Source organism: Brachypodium distachyon, chromosome 2 (assembly GCF_000005505.3).
Source record: "Brachypodium distachyon strain Bd21 chromosome 2, Brachypodium_distachyon_v3.0, whole genome shotgun sequence".
NCBI classification, from domain to species: domain Eukaryota; kingdom Viridiplantae; phylum Streptophyta; class Magnoliopsida; order Poales; family Poaceae; genus Brachypodium; species Brachypodium distachyon.
In genome coordinates this window covers 47,957,300-47,980,642 of record NC_016132.3, presented here as the reverse complement: position 1 = coordinate 47,980,642, position 23,343 = coordinate 47,957,300, and the positions used below count along the sequence as shown (strand labels likewise).

Below are 23,343 nucleotides of genomic sequence, written 5' to 3'. Positions count from 1 at the left end.
GTTCCATAATTCTTGTCGAAATATTACATGCATCTAGACGCTTTTTAGGAATAGATACATCCATTTTGGGCAAATTTGAGACAAGAATTATGGAACGGAGGTAGTAACAATTAACAGCAACTACATAGTTGCAACAATTTGAGAAAATTGGAAAACAAAAAAGAGGATGCCACAAACTACATTAACAAAGTGGCTTATTGCTACAATAAGGCACCCGACATTACCTACAAAACTGGCACGAGTTAATAAGGAAAATTAGTTACCTAAGGCCACAATCCACCCAGTACATTAAGCATCATAAACCAACCTCACATGACAACAAAATTTAGCTACAAAAAGTGAAAACTAGTAAACAATTGTGCATACAACAAAACCATCAAATTTTGGGGCACTGTTGATTAAATTAACCAATGGTACATGCCACACATCAACAAAGCAGATATAACTTATAACCTCAAACACAGGGGTACTTCAATGACTTAGTATAGCGCAAGTTCTATCAAAATTCCTTGGTAAACCAAGTGCCATCATAAAATGCTTTGAATCATACACGCTGAATGTCACTAATTGAAAACAACAGTCTTCAAATTTAAGAGAAGAAATTTCTAATGCCAGTCTCCTCATTTGCAAATAATGTGGATCCCCATGAAAAGGCATGGAAGATTTGCAACCACAATAAACAAAATGAGCAATGTCGGATTGCACACTAGGTAACATACAGCATGACGGTAATCAAACCATCACCTGCAGCAACCAGGAATGACACATACTAAACCAGCCACACAAGGAGTACCTGCTGAAAAGAGTATAACCCAAACGCTGTCCTGAGCCTTGACCAGCCTATAGCAGCACAAGACCAAGCTCAGATGGCTTGATTCCATTGCGAATACGGTAATTGTAGAGATAATAGTGGAGCTGCCCGTCTCCAGGTCCAAACTTGAGCTCCTTGAGGAACGCCTCATTCTCCATGACATCAAGCGCATTGAACACATCATAGTTCTTCTGCTTGGCCACGATCAATGCATCATTCATCAGCTGCTGCAACGGAGTCTTGACAGCAACGTTGTAGTATGAGTAGGCAGCCTTGAGTGTGGAATAGTTGGGATTGTTCAGTACTGATGAGGGCAGCGTGTAAAAGCTGCAGAAATCTGTAATCTCATGTGTCTCAGGGCTCTCCACAAGGTAGCTGTCCACCACATCTTCCTGGGGCAACAACCAGTGCTCGACATCCAGTTCATCAAAATCCGGTGCCACTACGTACCTTGCAAGGTATGCCCTCAGCAACCGTGTGACTGGGGCAACATCCCGCAGCTCCATCTGGCGGAACCCAGGGGTAAGTGGCGCATCAGGCAGCTTGTAGAGACGGACAGTGCGGCTCATGGTCATACGGGGGCCAAGACGGGAGAACCCAACGTCGATGAGCTTCTTGGGGTTGAGAGATCGATGCCAGTAGCGGCAGGTAGTGATGGGGGTCGGGAGGACGACACCCGCAGTGTATGCAGCCTGCCAGATGTTCTCCTGGTGGACGCGGCGGGTGACCTCGCGGATGAGCACCGGGGCGAGGCGCTTGGATCGGAGCTTCTTGTGGACGCAGAGGAAGTTGATCTCGGCCATGCGGACAACGTCGTCACGCGCACGGATGCGCGCTGGGACGCCGGATATGAAGGCGACAAGCTTCTTGGACTCCGTGGCGCGGACGCCAATGTGCCAGGCGCGGAAGAAGGACGGGGGGCGGAGCGCCCAACGGAGGAAGGCTGGGGAGTAGTTGAAGCGGAACATGTTCTCATCGTCCTCGACGTAGTTGTGGGCGAGGAGGGCGTAGAGGTCGGCGAGGAGGGCGTCGTCGTCGAGGTCGCAGGTGAACCACTCGAAGGCGGCGGGGAGCGGGTAGGGGTCAGCTCGGACCTCGGAGAGCGGGGTGGGGGGCTCGATGGCGCCGTCGGGGAGCGACACGTCGGCGGCGTCGCGGAACTGCCCCACGGGCTGCGTCTCCCAGAACTTGTGGCGGCGGGCGCTGGGGTTATTGGCCAGGGTCATGTGCTCCTGCACGCGCCGGGCCAGCGCCTCGATCGAGGTATCCTCCGGCGCCGCCGGGGCGCCCTCGCTCGTGGAAGCGCTGGCGCTCGCGGCGTCGTTGTTGTTGGGGGCGGCCATGGCGATCGGCGGGGTGGGAGGGCTAGATCGGCTGTAGTAGGGTTTGAGGGATTTGGGGGAGAAGACGACAGGCGGGGGTGGTGCCGTAGGGGAACGCGAGGGGGCGGATCTGCTGTGGGTAGGCTAGTCGTCGTATGTACAGGTTCAGTTTTACTATGTGGGTCTTCGCGTTCTCGGACTCTCGGTACACCTTTGGGTCGAAGTAACAAAGATTACAAAACTTTCAAAAAATCCATGCGCAAGCAGGAAAAAATTATATGGAGGGCAACAAATTACTGGAATTGTCATAATTTCTTGCCCTCCATATGAGAAACGTAATATGTTTTGTTCTGTTTTTCAATTTGTCGTACACTCACAACAACTTGGTCCAACTCCAAGTCTACAAACAAGTGCTGTTCATAAGCTCGACCGCCAGACCAAAATGCATCGCACAGGACAAAATTATGGAAGAATCTGCTTTAGGTGCCTTCTTTTGACAAAGATCATCAACCATACAAAGAAGGAATCATCAGATGATTTCATATTACGGGTTGTACGTTAAGCATCAAGCAAAAGCAATGCACACAGTCGTGAGGAGCATGGATTCGAGGAGCACGCCTTGTCAAAACATTTGATGGAAAAAGGACATAAAAATACACGAAAGGAACAGCTAGTGCAGCCCAAGATGCTTTGTCTTGATGCGTCAGTTTAACACTTGTTCCCTTTTCTCTTTGCTTTTCTTTATTCAGGCCAGAAACGACTGCTACATATATATCATTACACTTGCTATAGCATACAAGCCAAGGCAGATACGGATTATGATTTCAAGACATTATGCGAAATGTACTCTCAAGTCAGAAAGAAGAACCACTAGGCAATATCCCCAGATACATCTCCAACTGCTTTTAAGTTATACAACACAACACACAGGGGCAGCGGGCAAGATGACAAGCCGGGCCAACCTATCCATGAACGAAAGAACGGATGTTGGCATGTGACTGATGAGTTTGATCTTCCCTTTGCGCGGCCACTTGCAACATTGTGATCATCTCTCCTCTTGAACCTGAAGCACTCACAAATATTAGTTACATGATAGGGCAGATAACAGCAAGGGGAAAGGTAAAATGCTGGAGGGTAGACATGATATACATCTTTCGTAGAGCTCTGTTGCGAGCATAAGCAGAGACTCGGTATCCTCAGCCATCCTGGAGATCCTTGCCGCCTCCACCATGTGATCTTTTGCAAGGTGTGCTTTGGCCTCTGCATCAACTAATTTCATAGCTGCAGCTCCAGCTGCCTCTACTCCGGGACTCAGATTCTTTGATGCCTTTGACGGCTTGGCTGGATCCTTCTTCTTCAGAGATGAATCTTTCATTGGAGCTAGAGCTTTTTTTGCATAAGAATCTGTGAGCTTATAGGCCTTGTCAATCTGTTTTATGTCAAGATAGAAAGATCGTCACTAGTTGCATATAAAGCTTTTTTACACCTTCAGAACATGCAAAGCTCCAAAGATTAGAGGGGATTCCAGAATACTGCATCTCTGGGAAATAATAATTCTATTTTACTCCCCTCAAAGTATTGCAGTGGTTCGGATCACCCCCCGGTCTATTTTCATCTTCACCAGTGTACTTCCATGTTTACCTGACGCGGACTGTGGCTTGGTGGTTTTTAGCCATGTTGGACTGGAACTGAAGGGAAAATGCCAGCATGGACTGCCTTTTCATCATTTTTTTGTCCACCTCCTCTCTCGTCCTATCATCAGCCACTCCCTCTATTCTCTCTTGAGTTAGAGAAGAAACCGGTGGCGCAATGAAATTGGTCATGTGGGCGTCTTTATCCAACTCCAAGCACCTAAGCACATTGAGCTCAGGAGCATAACCTTCAGTGTGTTGTACTTCCCACAGCTCTTGTTGAAGGGATTGAGACGAGGCAATCCCCTGACAGCGATTGAGCATGGTAGCGATGGCAGAGGGCGACAGGTGGTGCCCTGGTGTGGTGATGCTAGGGGCGAGGAGATGATGGTGGCATAGAAATAGTCAAAACCACCTTCGAAGTAAATCAGGGGGTTATCTGAACGACTGCAATACTTGAAAGGATTAAAATGGACTAATCCTCTGGCACACAAAAAGCATATCTTGGGTCTAACAAACAAATACTCCAATAAAAATATTCATTCTAAATTTCAAATAGAATTCCTTTGAAGCAATAAAAAAAGGACTAAAGCAAACAAATTAAAAGTTGAACTCCACGTTGAAAGCTCCACACAAATAAGAGCCTCTTTGGATCATTGATAATAGAAAAGGTAGAAATTGAGAAACGCACGATGGAGATGTCACATACTATAAATTTAACACCTGAATTTTGCAGGTCAAGCCTTTGAGTGGCGCACAGGAAATAATTTGGATCAAAGGATTTCTGGAGGAAAAATGGAGGATTGCGATCCTAAAGAAAACTTTCTATACATGCCCTTTGGATCATAGGCTCACATCAAACTAATCAAAGGAATTCTTGAGATTGGAATTTTTCCTCCAAATTTGGGAGGAAACCAAAGTATGAGGTCTAACCTCATGGAAATTTGCTTTGAGAGTTCTAACACATGTTCTATCTTTTTGTCTCCTCTCTTTCTCCAATCAAGCAGCACCTGACCTCAAAATTCACGTGCTTTTCCTGTACAGCATCCAAACACCTAATTCAAGTGATTGCTGTGTGGTTTTTCCTTTAGTGTTCAACATGTCATCCTATGAGCCTATTCCTGCATCCTAGGATTCCACGTTCCAATAATCTGAATTCTGGTAATGTCAAGCCTTAAATTGGGATAAATTTCAAAACAAAAGATCTGCTACAAAGTTAGCAGTGAGACTCCCCTTTACCCCAGTATTCCCACTAATATTCTCCCAGCAAACATGCAGATCTTGTTTTGATTCATAAGTAATGGTGGGTTTCCAGTACAATCCATGGGGAAAACTAAGATCCATGTGCATTTGGTAGGAGTCCTACCATTCCGGGCCATCCAAACAAAGATTAAAGGGAGCATATTAAGCAAGATGGAGAAATAACTTATCTAAGAAAAGGAAAATCGGAATGTTGTGGCCTAGTGGCGTGGTTTCATCCAAGCAGCAGGCACGTAACAGACATAACAACGCGGTAGCAGTTGACCAGGAAGGGATAAACAACTATAGAAGGTTATTTAGTTAGAAAAGAGATATATTTAGTTAGGCAAGAGATCGGGCTAGTTAGGACGATAAAGAAATGGCTTGTTAAGAAGGTGGCTATACTCTTACAGGACAAGCCTTATAAAATGAACAGCAACCACCCAATTTCAATTAAGAATTGGAGAACTATAAATTCACAGAATATCCCTGCCAACAGCTAGATGAGGACAAATGCAAATCACATGCCTTCAGACACTTACTGGCATATGCTTGTAACAGGAGAGAACAAGCTACAATTACACGTGAGTAAAAATAATTGTCACCTTCTCGACTTTTTTTGCACCTATAAGCCGTCGTAACTTGGCACACAGCAATCTTCTAAAATTAGGTTGCACCTCATGCCTTTGCTGCACATATGACACAAAAATAGAATCAGCAAGCAGCAACTATCATCATTTAAGCAATGCAACGTAACTATGAAATGTAAATACTGCAAGTACAAAACAAGATGCATGTAAACTACAAAAACAAAAATTTCTTGTAGGTACACTTAGGAACTTCATCGATCAAAAGAAAGCTTAAATGAAGAAAAAACATGTGTAAACCATCAATTAAAAACAGGTCATGGTAGTTGGGCTCAGATTTTTCACCATTGGAGATCAGATTATAAGAATATCCATGTGAAAAGGGATAGAATGATGTGTTTCACCTAACATAGCTCACTGGCTCTCATAACCGACAATATTTTCAAAACAAAAAAATCTTCAAAACAGAACTAATTTTCCTGTGCAAGCAAATCAAACAAGAAACAATGGCATATTCTTTTATTTTTGTATCATGTTAGTTGTATATCTGAGTAAAACTTGAATGAACACAAAAGATGAGACAAAAAGAAATACTGCAACAGCATGAAATCAGATGGCACAGAGAGTGAAGATACTCAACCTCTATATAGTGATAAATTGTAGTAATTTCAGAACCAATTGGTTCATTCAGTTCAGCAAGAGCTTCTAGGATCATGGCACTGTACCTAGACAAATTGGAAAGGCTTGATCAGATTGCAAAATCAAATGGCTGTGTGAGGAGGAAATGTAGTCCTATATCTAAATCAGAATGAAATAAGAATCCTAGAAAATTCAGACCACTCTTCTACAACCGTATGGCCTCAATCTTATTGACCTTGTTTTAGTTTGTCTACATTGTTTTGTTTGACTACATTCTTGTTAACTCTGTCTGCTCGTTGTATTTATCTACCAAAAAACAATAATTATTTATCACATGTCATACCAACATCAAAATTTATAGCTGAGATAATTTTAATTCCTTATCATGGTCATTCTCATTCTTACTGGTTTAACAGCCGTCTTGTGATCATTGGACAGAATAATATTCCTCTAGAAGACGGACCTATAGGAAGCATTTTATCTAGCATGCGATGAATAGAAACATCCTAGATGTATCATGTGATCATGCATTAACCCTTGAATGGAATATTGAATAAACACGCAGGTGCTTGTAGTTGTATTTCATAATAACTACTCCCTCCGTCCCATATTAAGTGACTCAAATTTGCCCAAATATGGTATACCTAAAAAGCGTCTAGATACATGTAATATTTTGGCACTTAATATGAGACGGAGGGAGTACATACTTAAGAGTAGGTTGTGTAAACAAGTTTGAATGCATAAGGACTTCATAAGGAAAAAGAGAAAAAAAACGACTTTGGACTCGGAGTCTTGTCATCCTGTGGGCTTTTTTCAGGATCTTCAGCTGGAGAAGCTTCAGCAACATTATAAGGAGCTGGAAGAAGCAGAAGTTGTGGGCTAGGTGATGAGGAAGATGAAGGTCCTTTTATCCTCGGAACCCTTATTTTATCCCTAGAACCTAGTCCGTTGGCACTAAAACTCAAATTCCTCCATTTGTCCTGAAAGCACAAAATAAAACTCAATCAGATAAGCCAGAGCATAAAAACATTAACCAAGGTGAAATCTGTAAGGTGCAACTGAACTGGCATACTTTCCTCATGGTCCTCAAATTAGTGAATTACAGAGATAATATAACAAATCATTTACCTAATATTACTGCCTTGGATTGTACTCATAGAAGACGATTGTAATGTATATCCAGGTTTCTTCTCGGTTATAACCGCCAAAACACACGGGTCACATTTCATGCACATGAAAAGAGTTAAATGCACGGGAAGTCCTAAAAGCACTGTGTGGAATGCAGATTTTAGGCAATATTTTGCAACATAACCCATGAAAAGTCCCTTCAAATTTTGTGGACCCTTTCCCCATTTCTCCACCTTGAGCTCGCCTCGGCACGCCATCTTCTCCGACACTAAGAACCCCATCAGCTATTGGGTGGGTCCGGGGGGCTGCGTCTTCTACGCCACACGTGGCAGGTTGACCACCGCCATGTAGGCCATATTTAGCAAAATAACCCCTGTCCCTTCTAACTTTGTGGACCCTCTATGCGTGGGTTGCTAGTTATTCCTGATTGATGCTACCAGCATAAAGAGGAATATGGAGAAATGGGCAGAGGGACCATGAAACTAGAAGACTTTTCAAAGGTTGTTTTGCAAATTATTGCCTACGCAGCAAACAGTCAACCCACCACATGTGCAGGTCAGAGCGATTTCTTGAGGGGAACTATTAAGTTACTCACTTCTCAACCTCAATTACTCTAAACAACAATGTGGTATTTTACGCAATCTTTCCTGTCCATCAAACTTTTTCAATACTGAACCGTGTGTCCAAGCATCAAATAACTGTTCAGCACTCTCTTTAGAACTCCTATGCACTTAGCTGATTGCATTTTCCATCAAACAAAAGGGCATCCATAAAGTAACTCCTTTTGCAAAAATAAGCTGTTTTCCCAGGAGCAACAAGCCATCAACAGAACTACACACAGTGGCATCGCCCTACTTATCTCTTCTGCACTCTGGACGGCATCCATGGGAAAAATTACATCAGAAACGGATATGTTTCATAAAGTCAATCCTTTCTGCAAATACGCCATGTCAGGTGACCAGCGCCACGACCAAATAGTTCGCAGATATATGAGAAAAAGGTCTGTATTTTTACTGTAAGAAATCCAGATGAGAAAACATCCGTTCTCCCTTCTATTCTCCTGCACGCGGCACCACGTCATTCATTGGACAAAAATAACTTCACAACATCCGTTGGCAACTTAACAGCACCAAAGGCACTCACGCCTGCAATTTTGGGTCCAAAATTTCGCCTTTCAGACCCCAAGTCTACCAATCCATCCATGGGGGGAAATTACCAGAGGACTAACAGAGCATCGCAGACGAATCGGAAGAAGAAAACACGAGACATCACGAGCAGCGCCAGCCACGCAAGGATCAGCTAGAGGAAGACGCGTTACGGATAACTAATCTAGCGGCGCGACGAGGGTAGCGCGCACGCGCGCGTGAGGTGGACGGGAAGCGGCGGCGGTGTGCGGGGAATAGTACCTTGAGGTCGATGTTGGAGCGGGAGGAGAGGACGGGGCTGAACTCAGGATCCTTCTGTATGGTGCGCCACTTGCCGGCGCCGTGCTTGACCACGCCGCGCCGCAGTGCCTCCTCCTCCTCCGACGTCCACTTCTGCTTCGGCGCGCCCATCTCCAAAGCTACTCCTCGCCTCCCTTCCCGTGCTCCTTGCCCGTATGAACTAGCCGACCAGAAACCCTAATCTACCAGATGGCCATTTCGTTTTTTTCTTTTCTTTACTTGCTAAAACTAGCTAAATACCCATGCATTGCTATGGACGAAAAAATTAGATTACTCACTAAATTAAATTAAAATTACTATTACATGTTAGTGCCACTGTCCATCTTATTCCAATTTTGGTGACAAACATTATCCACGTGCCAATCTTTTGCAAGAGGTTTAGTTTTTCGTTTTTTCCCCATTCGACCAAAATATAATCGGATCCGCAAACACTGATAACAGAACAAATAGGTTTAATTGTTTGCACTAGAAAGAGAGGGGCAGTTGTTTTTTTTACAATTAAAAATGATGAGGTTATTTCTTCACAACAAAAGGAGGCGACGGACCGCCACCAATTGGCTCTTTTAAAAGAGTAAAGAGTAAAGATACTGCCACATACCAAGTACCAAGAATATGGACTTTACTACGCAGCTGCCGTGTGCCATGCAGTAGTAGCAAGCGGCGTCCGAATTAGACAACACATGTAAGCGATGGACCGGGATCCTCGATGATGGACCTAGGAGGTTGCAGTCGTTGATATTTGGACTCAGCCCCACCTGTCAGCCATTGCGACGTCATTGACGTTATGTCATGCTTCTTTGTAGGCAACGAGCATCATGAGGCTAGGATGCATGCACACTTTACAACCTTCAAAATTTAAAATGTCTATCAAAAAACTAAAATGTTTTAATTCTTACGACGTGAACTCGATTTACGATCCGTATTCATGGTTAGCTTTGTCATGAAGAGTTGTTCAAAACTAGATCACATGTTGGTAGGCTTCGATAACATTTTTCGTAATAGTTGCCGACTATAAAGTCGTGGGTTACCAAGACAAGCTTTGAAATCATGGCTTCATTGCTGACCAAACCGAGCTACCAATCTTCTAGATGGCACAACTTTCAGCGTCAAAGAGGTCACCACCGAGAACACCTGAACCTAATAAGAAAAATAAGAAAACTACACACGAGCCATTTATCCGTGGCTCTCCAGTTCTCAATGTAGATCGGTTGTCATAGATGAGGATACCTCCAAATATCGAAAGTTTCTCCAAAGACAGTAGATAGGGCTTCTTCCTGTACACCAATGCATTTTACTATTTTTTTGATAACATGCAAAATCGGATGCAAACTTTTCTTTTTGGGCGAAAAACAAAACGGTGTTGCGTGTCTGCTGAGGAAACCCGGCCCACACATGCACCAACGTACCCTGGGACTTATTTGGGCTGGACATTGCATATTGGGCTTTATACAAAAGAACATTCCTTTTGCATTTGCTTCTGTTTTTTTAAATGGTGCTCACAAATTAAACGTGTTTTTGTGAAGAGGCTCAAAACTAGAGGGTTTAGTACGTACTGAGTAGTACGTAGCTTGAAAGTTTTTGTTTAAGGAAAAAAAAAACGTAGCTTGAAAGTTCATTGCATAAGAACACGAATATCCATGCATGCTCAAACTTTTAACCTTTTTACTAGCTAGCCGAAGTGGGTCGGGCATCCACTGAGAGCGAAACTGAATGGAATTTCACTGCATCCCGTACGTAGTCGACATTAACCACGATACACTACTTCGTACTCTACGCCGCCCAAAAAGGAGACTAGGCAGAGTGCATGATCAGCAGCCAGCAGCAACCATGCATGTGTCCATATACAGTCCACGCTGACTTCGGACCGGCAACTAAATCGTGGCAGTACGACACAGTGCAACAACCACCGTACCGGAGTCTGGAGGTGTGGCCAAACAGTAGTCAGCAGCAGCCTCTGCTGCCTACATCGAGCACCACGACACGATGAGTCGCGTACGTGTCGAGCCTCTGCTGCCTACATTGGGAAGGGAGGGCCAGTAGTGAAGAAATTCCGGGAGCGGTCGGTCGCCTGCGCCCTGCGAGCCGCAGCGCCGCTACGGCGCGGCGGAGCACAGCGGCAAAGGCTGCACGTTCGTACACGTGTTGCGTATCCGTATCGGCAACGGCAACTATAATTCGATACGCGATTCTGCGTTGGCCGGTGATGCTGGGAGCGCGCAGGCCGCCGGTTCGGTTCGAACGACCCGCCGTCCGTCGGGGCCTGCAATATACGGAGGACGTGGATATCAGCTACTTCCTCCGTTTCATAATTTTTGTTTTTTTAGAAATAGATACATCCATATTTAAACAAATTTGATTCAAAAATTATACAACGGAGAGAGTATTACTTTGTGTGTTCCTAGTCCACAACGCGACCGTCACGATTGATTCGTTCTTAAGGCGATCGCTTGGACCACCGTAGATAACTGTAGCTCGTTAATTGGGTAGATCAGCCGGTACCTTATTGACGAGATATAAAACCGCTACTGGGTCACATAGCCTGCTAGCGCCGAAAAATGTGACTCACCCGCGCCGCATACTCAGTCAGACACGATACGGGTTAGGACAACATTTTTCATTTTTGTATATATACAAACTTGCTCAATACGTTCAGACATCAATATATCGATCTCTCCCAATGCAAGTCCAAGCCTAGCTGGTGCCTACCATGCACCTTTAGATTTTGGCATGGGTGCCATGCTGTTTTCTTCATCCTTGTAGTGCTCGATCGGTCGCGGGTTCCGGCCGGCCTCAAAACGTCTCTGTTGCACTTGCACCTTATTCTCGATCGCGGGTCACGGCCGCCCTCACCATGTCTCTGTGCTCTGTAGCACTCGCATGCATGTACGGAGTACCTTATCATCCAAGTGCAATGGTCCTGCTCCGCGTGGAAGAAAATATATACTCTCCGCGCAAAGTTATTAATGGAGAGGTCGGCAACACGCGTGTTGCTTGCAAAAGCAAATTAAGATCGTAGCCCGCACATGGATAACATCGATAGTTCAAAGCTCGTAGCCCGCACCGTGGTAGTTACCCGCACTGCAGCGACGTACACATACAATGATCTATGCAACGGAACGTAACAGATTACATGTGTGTGCAATCATCTGTATCTCTATCTCTCTCTTCTTCTTTTCCGGGGACGGACATGATCTCTGTTTTTAGATTTATATATGGGGATTTAACAGGCTTCGGGCCTATGTTCCTGCTGGCTGAAGCCCGGGCCGGCTATGGGGCCCTGGCCCTGGTTCTGGAGATCCGCCATACTTCTCCGGACCCCTAAAAAAAACTTCTCCGGACCGTCTAGAGCAACCGTAGATACGAAGAACCCTAGACTCCGTCAAGCAAATCTTTTGATATCCTCAAGTTCACCCCACACCACAACAACTGATATACTAGAGTTGAGGGACGAGATGAAACAAGAATCAACTTTTGACACCTAGTTTTATTATTTATTGAAAAGAAATTGGCCCCTCCATTGTCAGCAAAATCTAGAAATGGTCACTCAACACGTGGTGCGGTTTTTTCTAAGAATTTTCTACGTCGGATGCCACAATGCATATATAGTTGAGAAACTAAATGTATACAATTTCAAGTTTAGGAACTAATACCTCCGATCCATATTAATTGTCTCAAATTTGCCCAAATATGGATGTATCCATGTCTAAAAAGCGTCTAGATACATGTAATATTTTGACAACTAATATGGATCGGAGGAAGTATTTCTCAGAGGAACCAAATGCCATCGAGACATCCGACGTGAAAAGTTCTGTGAAAAAACGCTCAACATGGAGTCAAAACCGTTCAACATCATGGAGCCAGTTGAGGAACCAAATGTATATAATTTTGAGTTGAGTGACCGTTCTTATCCTTTGCTGCCAATTGAGGGATCAAAAATGTACTTTTCTCTTTTCTATTTGTGTGTTTGCGGCAGTGGCATTTTGGTGGTGGTTACAATAACATGGTTTTAAGTAAGGCCCAAGCTGAGCCTGGTTTGACCCATTGCCAACTTGCAATGACAACACAACTAATCTCCCCTTGGACCACACCGGTTGCATATTTAGTCGTCTCAACTCTCAAACAGAAACAATGCACTTCAAAATACACGAGTTAACTCTCTGCTTAATCAACGATCGGAAGTGTTTGACTACGCATTACATTACCCAATAATTCGTGTCCAACAATTGAATGCCGGACACATCGCTCGGTAGGAGAGGGTGGACTATAGGAAATCGATTTCCGTCGTCCCCGGCACAACCAGAACCGAGTAATTAACTACGGGGCCAGCGAGAGTTCGTACCGATCGAGCCGGTCTATCATGCGCGCATATGGCACCACTGCACCTAGCCAGGAGCCAGGTAGAGACCGACCAGATACCATACCACAGCCCATTTATTTCTGCGTAGCTTCCGATCAGATTCGAGAGGAGATCGATCGACGGTCAATACAGGATGCAAGAATTGGTAAGTGCATGGAGTAGAGATGTCAGTCATTGGCATGGCATGGTGCCAGAATGGCAGAGAAGAAGTCGTCGTACGCGCGCGCTCTCGGCATCAAGCCATCAAAGTGGCGCTACGCTAGGCTAGGCTAGGTGGAGGTTGGTGCATCAATTCGCGCATCTTGGGCACGGACACATAATCACGACGCCGACGTGGTCATCGATCCGGCCCCGGTCCGAAAACAAAACCACCGTCCCTCTCCCGTAATCTGCACACCCACCCCTGATCCGATCCTTCCCCCCGCGAAAACTGGTGGCTGGGAAGCCCTCTGAAGGCCCGCGGGATTCTCGCGACGGCGACGGATGTGGACGCCTGGCGCGCGGGGCGGACAAGCTAGGCGGGAGCATCACGCCCGGACAGCGTGCGTCGACAGGGACCAGTTTTTTGGGAGGGGCCGCCTGGAGGCAGTAGGACGAGGACAAGGATCCGATCGAGCTGGGCTGGGCGGCCTGGTGAGCTGAACTGACCGGGCAGGCAGGGGAAGGGCGCGTCCGGCCGCCATTACTGGGGTCTGACCTGCATGCATTTGCAGCGCAGTGCAGCCCGGGAGTGGTCCGCGCGGGCGAAAAGGGACGCGCCCTGCTGTGCTGCTGCGGCAGCCAGGGCAGCGACCTCGCCTGCGCGCGCGTGTGCGTGTCGATCTGTCCGGCTCCGGCCCATCTCGCGTAGCTCTCCCCGCGGGCGACCGGCCGGGGCACGGCAGAGCGCGCGCGGGGCGAGGGATCTCGGAAGGATCGTCAAGGGATCCAGCGGCAGCGCCATGCCGATTAAATGTTGGGGATATAAGCCGCAAAGACATGATCGTACGGGATAAGATATGCTGCCATATGCCACTGGATCCTGCCAAAAAGATGCTGCTACGTACGGGATCAGAAACTTGGAGTGGAATGGCTCTCGATCAAACGGTAGTACGTACGGCACACGCACTGCTTGGTCCGAGGCCTCGAACTACTGTGCCTGGCTAGCTTATCTTGATGAATTATTGAAACCGGCCGGACGTCCTGTAGAAATCATGCAATAGTAGTAGTACTCCGTACTTCACTAGTTTTGTGGTTAGCAGGCTCTAAAAGTGGGTAGCGAGCGTCTCAACCAACCTATGCGCATTGCCAAAATGGTCCATACGTAGGATACCTGAATCTGAGAGGTGTTGCTTTACGAGTACTATAGCGTGTAACATGGTGGGAGCAAACTGAGCTTAAATGTCGGAGATCGATCGGTACTCCACTACTCCAGTGGTCCAAGGGCACATAAATGTGGAGTAAAATTCTCCTGCCATGCACCCCCAATTTGTTCATTCAACTCTACCGCCGCCTACACAACTTGGTAAAAAACAACTCCATGTGTGAAGTCTAATTCAAACCAAATTTGAATCCCAGTGGTTTCCGGAGTTTCGAACTTACTCGAAATGGTTTGAAACTTTTTCTGTAGGTAGGAAACACCATATTAAACAAACCCTCAAATTTTCATCAAATTCTGAGTTCGTTTGGAGCATCAAATAATCTGTACAAGTATCCACACATGTTACTGTGGTATCAGTATGAAAGAATCGGTGTCTGGCCAATCTCCGCCGAAGACCTCGCGTGCCCGCCTAAGCGTTCCCTCGCTGCCGAAGACCCACGTCTAGATAGTTGTACGTAACAAAGATCAGCGAAACCTGAAAATAAAAGCACGAATCTCGGATGAGAACACGAACGGCTGATTCTTTACGGGGCACGGTAAAGTAGAATTTTCTCATGATCTGCCGTAATGCCGAAGGAATCTTTAGCAGAAACTGTTCTAAATTCCGTGGCAAACAAAAGAAAAAAAACTCTATAAAGTCTTGCATGTCAAGTACTACTATTTGCTAGGTACCCTCGTGGGAGGTGGTCACGAGCAATGTCTCGATCAACCTAGGTGAATTATCGAGCTAGACCACATGCAGGGGTGCTCGGGCTCCCGCAGAAAGAAAGAGAAAATGTAGGGTGCTTGGGCATGTGATGTACTCCTGATGAGTAACGATCGTAGGATCAAAGAGCTTAAATGAGGGGGATTTGCAGCTTTCGTACAATGGACCATGCACCATAAAACCTCATTTGTTTTCTATTATTCGGACCGCTCCGTTTGGTTGGAGAAACGGCAGACTCAATAATTGCACTATATCTTAGACAAAACAGGCTAGAAGAGCTGAGAAAAACAATTCGTGCGAGTAGGCGATCGATCGAGGGAACTACTCCTATATAATTCGATAATTCTGTTGCTTCTCTATCCCTGCATTTAGCATCCTCGTATCGACGCAGAACCAAGTGGTTTCGGGAACTTTTAGAAAATTCAGTAGAACAAAACCGGAGACGAGCGATCTCCGGATTGCTCACCGCGACAATCGCCCTGTTGCAGAATTTTTCTACGCAGAAATGACTATCAGTATCAGGTAGTATGGTTTTCAAAAAATAAATAAAAAAATCAGGTAGTATGTCCAAAGGCATGCCGATCTGATCACCTAACAACCACCCGCTCTGCAACGGGCCATCAGGCTAAGTTTTTTTTTTCTTTTTTTGGGAACGGCAGGCCATCAGGCTAAGCATTAGCTAGTGCAGCCGGAGGTTGTCGCAGTTTGGTCACGCAACGACATAATATGGATCGGGGGAGAGGAACCGGCCGGAAAGCGAACTGAGCAGTACATAATACTAATGTAACCCGAGTACTGGCTAGTCTTAGGTGAGCTAATGAGGTCGGTCCGTGCCCACATTGTTCGTTGCACACAGTCAGTCGTCCTTGTTCAGTTCCCAGCAAAAATAGACAGATAGCTACCGAGAGAGGTGTGAGCAAACACTTAATTGAGAGCCTAGCCATACAACCTCAGACGCGTACGCGTGTAGGCATTGCAGGCTCTGCTCTGTTGCGATCCGCCGTCTCCCGATGGACCGGTGGGCGAACTTAACCGACTGATCAGTGCGTGACCAATCGTGCGCGTTTATGAGCCAGCTTTGGCATCAGGTTCAGGCACCGACTGAGGCGATGAATCTGGCCAGAATCTCAGGAACCTGTTGTCGTAATAACAGATATGAAGTTGTTCGGGAACTGCAATAAATGGTGGAAGATGATAAACAGAGAAGAAATTATCATACTATATGATTATGATAGTCTAGATGGCAGTGACAGGGAAACAACGCGTGGGATGAAACGAAATTATCGCCCATCGCGATCGGTAAGCTTAACCGCCAGCCGAGCATCATTTATCCACGAGAGTACAAAAGCAGGGTCAGCATCCTGCAAGAAATGTACTGTAGTTGTGCACTGTACGGTACACAATCTCTTGCTATCAGGTAAACAGTGCTGACCCGTGCTAAACTTGGCTATATCGAGCATATTTTCACAACAAATACTGTTGTCTGCCGTGATTCGTCAAGGACGAAGGAACAGACGGCAGGAACATGATGAGAAACAAAAGGACATTATGTTCTATGGCGATGCACGGCTGTTCATCATTTCGAAATTTCAATGCAGCTTAACATCATAAACAGATGTATAGCACGGAGTTTAAAAAAAAAAGATGTATAGCACGAGATATACTTCTGATTGCTATCAATCACTACACTCCAAAACACGGAAGATCGCAAAAAACGAACAGCTATGACTTCTCACCGTAAAAGAGAAAAGTATATCTTTGAGGGTCAAGTACTAAAAATGACTCTGGTATTATGAGTTGAGGGTCAAGTTTGTCTGGATTTAGAATTTAGTGGCACATTTAGATTCGTCCAATAATTTAAGACCATAAGTTACTACTAGACTTTTTCGTAGAAAATATTGCAGATATAATACGGCGTTAGACAAAACATACATACACATGAGTCTTGCACAAGATAAGGAAGAAGAAAACAACTTTTATCTTGCTGGATGTTTATGCATGGTCTGATGGGCAACAGTTCGTTTCGAGATACTTGTTGGGACCATATGAATTTCTTCATTACTTATACTTTCATACTCTACAATTTAACATGGACTGTTTGCTGAAAAATATGAAACTAATAAATGCTACCGGAATTTTTTAATGTTATATTTCATTTCTTTGGAAGCCGATCTACCACTTCGATCTTATCTTCTGCATGATACTATCATACGTACAGTCGATTTATTAACCACGTGAGTCAACGCTAATACATGTTATGCGTATGGTTGTGGAGCTGATCTAATAGCTCATTTATGCTTTTGTTGGACTCAGATTGAAGCCGCCATTTTGGTTTGAGACTTTAACTACCAGTTTGACCATTAGTTCGTATATAGGCTGCTAATGAATTGCCCGCATGCAGATGTCAACTAGGTCAAAGGTCATCTATAGCATGTCTTAAGCTGACGCAGCTGCTGACATGCATGAGATTAACGGTGATTGAATATAGAGGGTTTGTTCTCGGAAACTATGATTGTTATGTCGATTTGGATGTAGATGTACATCGTTCCGGGGAGACGCCAACTAGGTCAAAGCTAGGTCATCTATAGCATGTCTTATAAGTTGATTTTTCTCTTGAGATAACCATGTTTGAGCCTTCGTACACACATTGGTGCAGCACCATTTGGCTCCTGGCCTATATTTTTACTTTTTACTACTACTAGGTACAGTTAGCTGTTCGTATCTATGTTTCGGCGATGGTGCCAGTGAAATTCAGTCTGGTGAAGGGGCGGGAGAAGGGGCCGAGGGAAAGGTTGCTGGCCAGCCGTCTCAACTTAATAAATTATGGTCGTCATCCGAGTGCCGTGCGGTTCAACGCTCTCACGTACGCATGCGCGCACTCCCTCGAAACCGTGGATTTATGCAACCGATGCGAGTGACGAAATCTCAAAACCGGGTTGCCACCTGCGGAAAACGTTGTGCCGTTACCAGGGGACTGATTATTTTACGCATCAGCTGGTAGCTAGAGCCGTATGTAGATACGCTTTCAATTCTATATATGGAGTGTCAATTTTTTCGCAATATATAGCAGCCCAGACTACGTACACAAAAGACGAGGAGAGATGTCGATATATACATGCGCGCGCGCATCATGCAGCTTGCAAAAAACATATACGCAGAATCGAGAAGTCGATGGCGAAAATCAAGTGGTTGGACCTATACACACAGTTGTGATTGGTTTTCTACGGGGAACTGCAAGTACGTAACGATATGGAGACTGGACGTATACATACGTACGTCGTCGACTTTATCGCGGGGGTGAATATTTACCCAAACGAACTACATGCGCAGTGATACGGTGCATGCAACGTACGCACCTGGCGAAATTAGTCGAGATCGACTACGCTTCGATGCTTTGCCTTACTTACTCTAGCTTGTGTGTTAAATTGGAGTACATATCAAAATTTAATTTGAAGTATCAACTCTCGGCGCGCGCGGGGTAGCCACCCTGAAACTTCCTTAATTAACCTTCGATCGAATTAGCTCATGTACATCCACCCGAAAATACGAATTTGAATAAGCCCATGTGATTCTCACTGCGGGTGTCCTACAAACTTAGTGAAAAAATAATACTCCCTCTGTCCAACAAACAATGTCTCAACTTTAATTAAATTTGAATGCATCTATACACTAAGTCATGTCTAGATACATCTAAATTTTGGCAAACTTGAGACATCTTTTGTTGGATGGAGGGAGTATATTTTTTTCAAAACTTTGAAAAGACAACAAAATTTTGAGAAACACAGTACAAACGCAGACGCTCACAACACGCGCATACACTCACCCCTATGAACGCACACACGCACACCCTACCCCTATGAGCACCTCCGAAAGACTGGGCCGGCAGATCTTGAGAGATTAACGAAGTCACCGCAGGCGCCTCGGTATTGATGGGTACGTTACCTACCACTAAAAGAATAGCGCCGGTTAAATCCTGGAATAATCCAGGAAAATGTGACACCCATGTCAAGTTTAGGACTTGAACCTAGAACCACCACGATGGTCCAATTGACACAAAAAATACCTTTTTGCTACAAATACACCATGCTACTCTACTCTACTTGTTGCACAACTTGGGGGCTTGGGGCAGCCATGCTTGCCTCCGGCTAGCTGTTGGAGCCGCCAGCCACCTGCGCGTGTCGCACCACCGAGCTCTCCGCCACTAGGGTTTGGGAACCGGGAACGACGAATCATTGTGTTCAGGTAATCAAGTCATAAAGGGTATGACTGAGATCAATGGCCATACAAATTGTGCAAGGAAATGAATAAGCGCGTACCAGGTGGACTCAAGGAGATACCGATCTGTATATGGGACAATTGGGCTTGGTGCGGACTGTATTTTTTTAGGCTGAATCATATAAGCGTACATGGGCCGATTGCAACTACGCTCCTGCCCGAGAGGCGAAATGAACGACAAATCACATGCCAACTTTGCATCTTCGTACTTCACACCTCATGACAACAAGTGGACATGATGAAGTAGGGAGGTCGAACCTGCTCACCCTTGTAGCTCGAGACTAAGAGAACTTGGTCGGAGTAGGGTATGTCTATGTTGGTGCGCCATGGCATGTTCCAGTGCATCGTTTTGCCCTCAATAAACCTAACCTGTGGGCACCATTGTTAATTCAGAAGTGCCGCAAAGAGGCATGGATCACATGATTTGCTTGGTCTGCATTTGGTTGTCTTAAAAGTGGCGGTTAGGTGAGTTTTTTTTTGCAAGATTAGTTTTGGTTGTCTCTAACCTTCGCCCAAATATAATTCTGTGGTTCCTTGGTGTGTTTACTCGATTTTGTGCAAATACAAGACAATTTGCAAGTTGTCCAAAACTCACAAACAATCAGTTCGCGAGACTTATTACGAATTTGCAATGATAGAGAAAGGACACGAAATGGCAAAATTCAAGAATATACTAAATTTTTAAAAATATATGGAAAAAATAAAAATGTAAATGTTTAGTCAATTGCATGCTTATACATTTTCATAGAATTTTTGCGTCCAGGCAAATTAAGACACCAATGTAGTGTGCCAAAAAGCACTTTTCAAGGAATAGAACTTAAATTTTTCGCACAGACCACACAACGATCTGATTTATAAAGTATGAGTTAATTAACTTAACATTTTATTCTCCATTGCGATTTTTTGGCAGGTTTTATCCCGTTTAGAAAATCATGCCACTTTTACCCGCTAGTCTACGTTTGGCATTGAAGTGGATTTTCGTAATTTTGTTTGTTAGACCTTCTTTTTCATTATTTCATTGTTTGGATAACCATTTCCCCCTATTTGTATGTGTATTTTTTTTGCAATAGATTATGAAATAAGTTCAGCACATCATACTCCAACAATCGCAAACTGAGCCTTAGTTGGGACCTTGTGATAGATTTTACCCACATGTCAAGAATATATTCAAGACGAAGTGACAACTAACTGGGCGGACAATTTCTAGGTGCAATCACTAAATATGTTCAATTCTATCAAGTTTTGAAATTCTGCTACATTTTTTAAATTATGATAAAAAAATGATCGCCGAAAGGAAGAAATTAGTACAGAAAAAATGGAGATCTCTGTGCAACCTGCTCCATTATATTCGACTCCTTGGATCTTCGATGAGTTTTTTATTTGCTTTCTTAACCTACAGATCTGTCCATTCCGTTATGAAATGTGTTCAATGTACTAATAAATGAAAAGATACCTAGATTGATGGTTGGATATAGTTGTCTGTGCATTGGAATATGCATGCTCTGCAAGTAGTACATATGGATGCATGATTCTACAATCGTTGATACTCATAAGGCTCGGATACACCGTTATGATTAGATCTAACATGGGACGATGTGACATGATCTAAAAAAATTAAGTTGTCTCGAGTAAATATTAAAGCAGGTGCCCATGAAAGAATACTGCTCAGCAGGTTCTATACACTGTTTGGATTTGTTTTATTTATTAGGGAACTGATTGTTTGTTAATTAAACGTATAAAGTTTGACTAAAGGGAAGCAGCAAGATCGAACAACATTATATCATGATACGATGAAGTGTCTAATCAAAATATTTTACGTATTTCACCGTAAATAAATTAGGATGTTCGTGATATGATATAAGAATTTTGTAAGGTGACTAGCTACTTATACTTTCATCCTCTTATCTAATTTTGATTTCTTATTAACTTCGCGAAAGTAATGGTTAGCTTACATGTTCCAACGGATCATTTGCTTGACTGTAATTTCGAAATCTACACATTTTGTCGATCCTATATAGCTACTATGATCAAGAACTTTTATCAACTACCAGTTAACACTTTGTTATGTGAAGAGTGAAGACAAGGTCACGTGCCTCCCAATCAAGAGATAGTACATGACAAATTACATGCCATTAAACAATTTTACTTTTCTACAAGACAAAGCTATATATGTATTATTCTTATTAGCAGGTTAGGGAGAGTAGAATTAATTACATCTACTGTGTTCCTAAAGAAGACAAATTGTGTGTATAGTACACTTTAGTGTCCCTACCAACTTAATTATCATTGGAGACGACAACTCCTCTGAAAACAAGATTCAGATCTTCACTACTCATATTTTACTTCTGCAACTTATTTTTTTGAAACTTTTTTACTTCTACAACTGGCTTTATTTGACAAAACAATACTCTCTCCGTTTCATAAAGATTGGTACGGTTTTGAACTAGTTCTAGTTCAAATCCGTGCCAACGTTTATGTAAGGAGTAACTTTGTACTGTTCATCACAAAATTCCTCAGAGTAAGTTAAAGCCTACCATGTGCACAAATGCTCAGGACTAGTTTGACCCACTTACGCTCACTGCTGACTGAGGGGTTAACCAACTAATTGTGACAGCTAAGTGGTATATGCGCTAAACTGTCAAACGTCTTCATTTGGTGGGAAAAATACATGCATGTAAACAAGTTCTAGGCTCCAAATCTTGTGAATTCGGTCGCCTATCATCATCAATGTGTGGTGGTCCTCTACATCACACTATCATATATACAGATTTTATTTGTTGGACCCTTCTACATATCTTGTTGTATTCATAAGAAAAAAGGAAGTGAAAATATGTAAGCATTAAATTTCTTTCTTTGTTTTCTCCCTTTGCTTTGTTGTCATAGTTTTGTCTGCTTTAGATCTACTCCAGCAGCCTGCATGCTGCAGCTCCTTTGTCATCTTGCTCTGCAAAATGATTTGAGTAAGATCGATCCACGCATTCGAGTAAAACTTTTGTTGGTCGACTGTTAGCTTAAAATGGTGGCAGCGAATCATTCTATTGTAGCTAGGTAAGGGAATCAATCATCCATGTCCAAGAAAAAAGCTACAAAATGTTATGTGATGAACCTGGTACCAACAGGTGCATGCAAGAAAGAAGGGGCAAACAAGATTGTTGGCCTATGGCTTTGCTGGCTCCATGGTCCTTGTATCAAATACGGTAAAAAAAAGGTAACGAAAAGTTACCGCTGAAAAGGACAGGAGAGTGTCAGCGCCCCAGGAACAAGCTAAAGCTAGCAGGAACAAGTAAGGGGAAACCTTTTCCTCCGTCTAGGAGTATTCCATACTTTGAGAGAATCTTTTGAGTCCATACGCACGCATAGGAGCAAGAATAATGGTTCCATATAAACTGGCTACAAAAATTTAAATACTATATTGGTGCTTAGTCGAAGGAAAGAGAAAAAAAGAAAGAAGAAAAATGGGCCATTAACTAGTAGCCAGCTGCAACACGTGCTCCTAGACACCCTGTGAGACTGTAATGAAGGGCCTGTTATTAGTAAAGTAGTGTTTCTTATAGCCAACTTATTATACATGCTAACTATTATACTACATAAAGATGACATGGCAGAGCTTACAGGCAGCAGCAGGTTATAGCTATTAATAATGCTCTAATGTTTTTCTTGAGAGTTTCTAGATTTAATCCTACCAGCTGGCCACATAGGTACATGTAGTGAGTGAGAGCCAGAGAGCGTGATAACCCCAGATTACGTGCAGATGAAACAAAATAACGCATTGTTCATGACAGAATCGTAAGCTGTTTAAGATACTGAAAATATTATAGATTTGGACAAGTATTTATGAGAGCG

At 43.9% G+C, this 23,343-nt stretch overlaps 1 protein-coding gene across 1 annotated transcript; it reads right to left on the bottom strand.

Moving 5' to 3' along the window:
* Nucleotides 1–398: 398 nt before the first annotated feature.
* LOC100839702 (glycylpeptide N-tetradecanoyltransferase 1) lies at nucleotides 399–9,013 on the bottom strand. The gene is made up of 7 exons (XM_003569603.4): nucleotides 8,764–9,013; nucleotides 7,007–7,209; nucleotides 6,231–6,315; nucleotides 5,609–5,692; nucleotides 3,283–3,562; nucleotides 3,099–3,196; nucleotides 399–2,277 (listed from the first exon to the last, which is right to left on the bottom strand). The coding sequence occupies exons 1-7, from the start codon at nucleotides 8,911–8,913 to the stop codon at nucleotides 841–843; spliced, it is 2,337 nt and encodes a 778-aa protein (XP_003569651.2). The 5' UTR covers nucleotides 8,914–9,013; the 3' UTR covers nucleotides 399–840.
* Nucleotides 9,014–23,343: the final 14,330 nt, after the last annotated feature.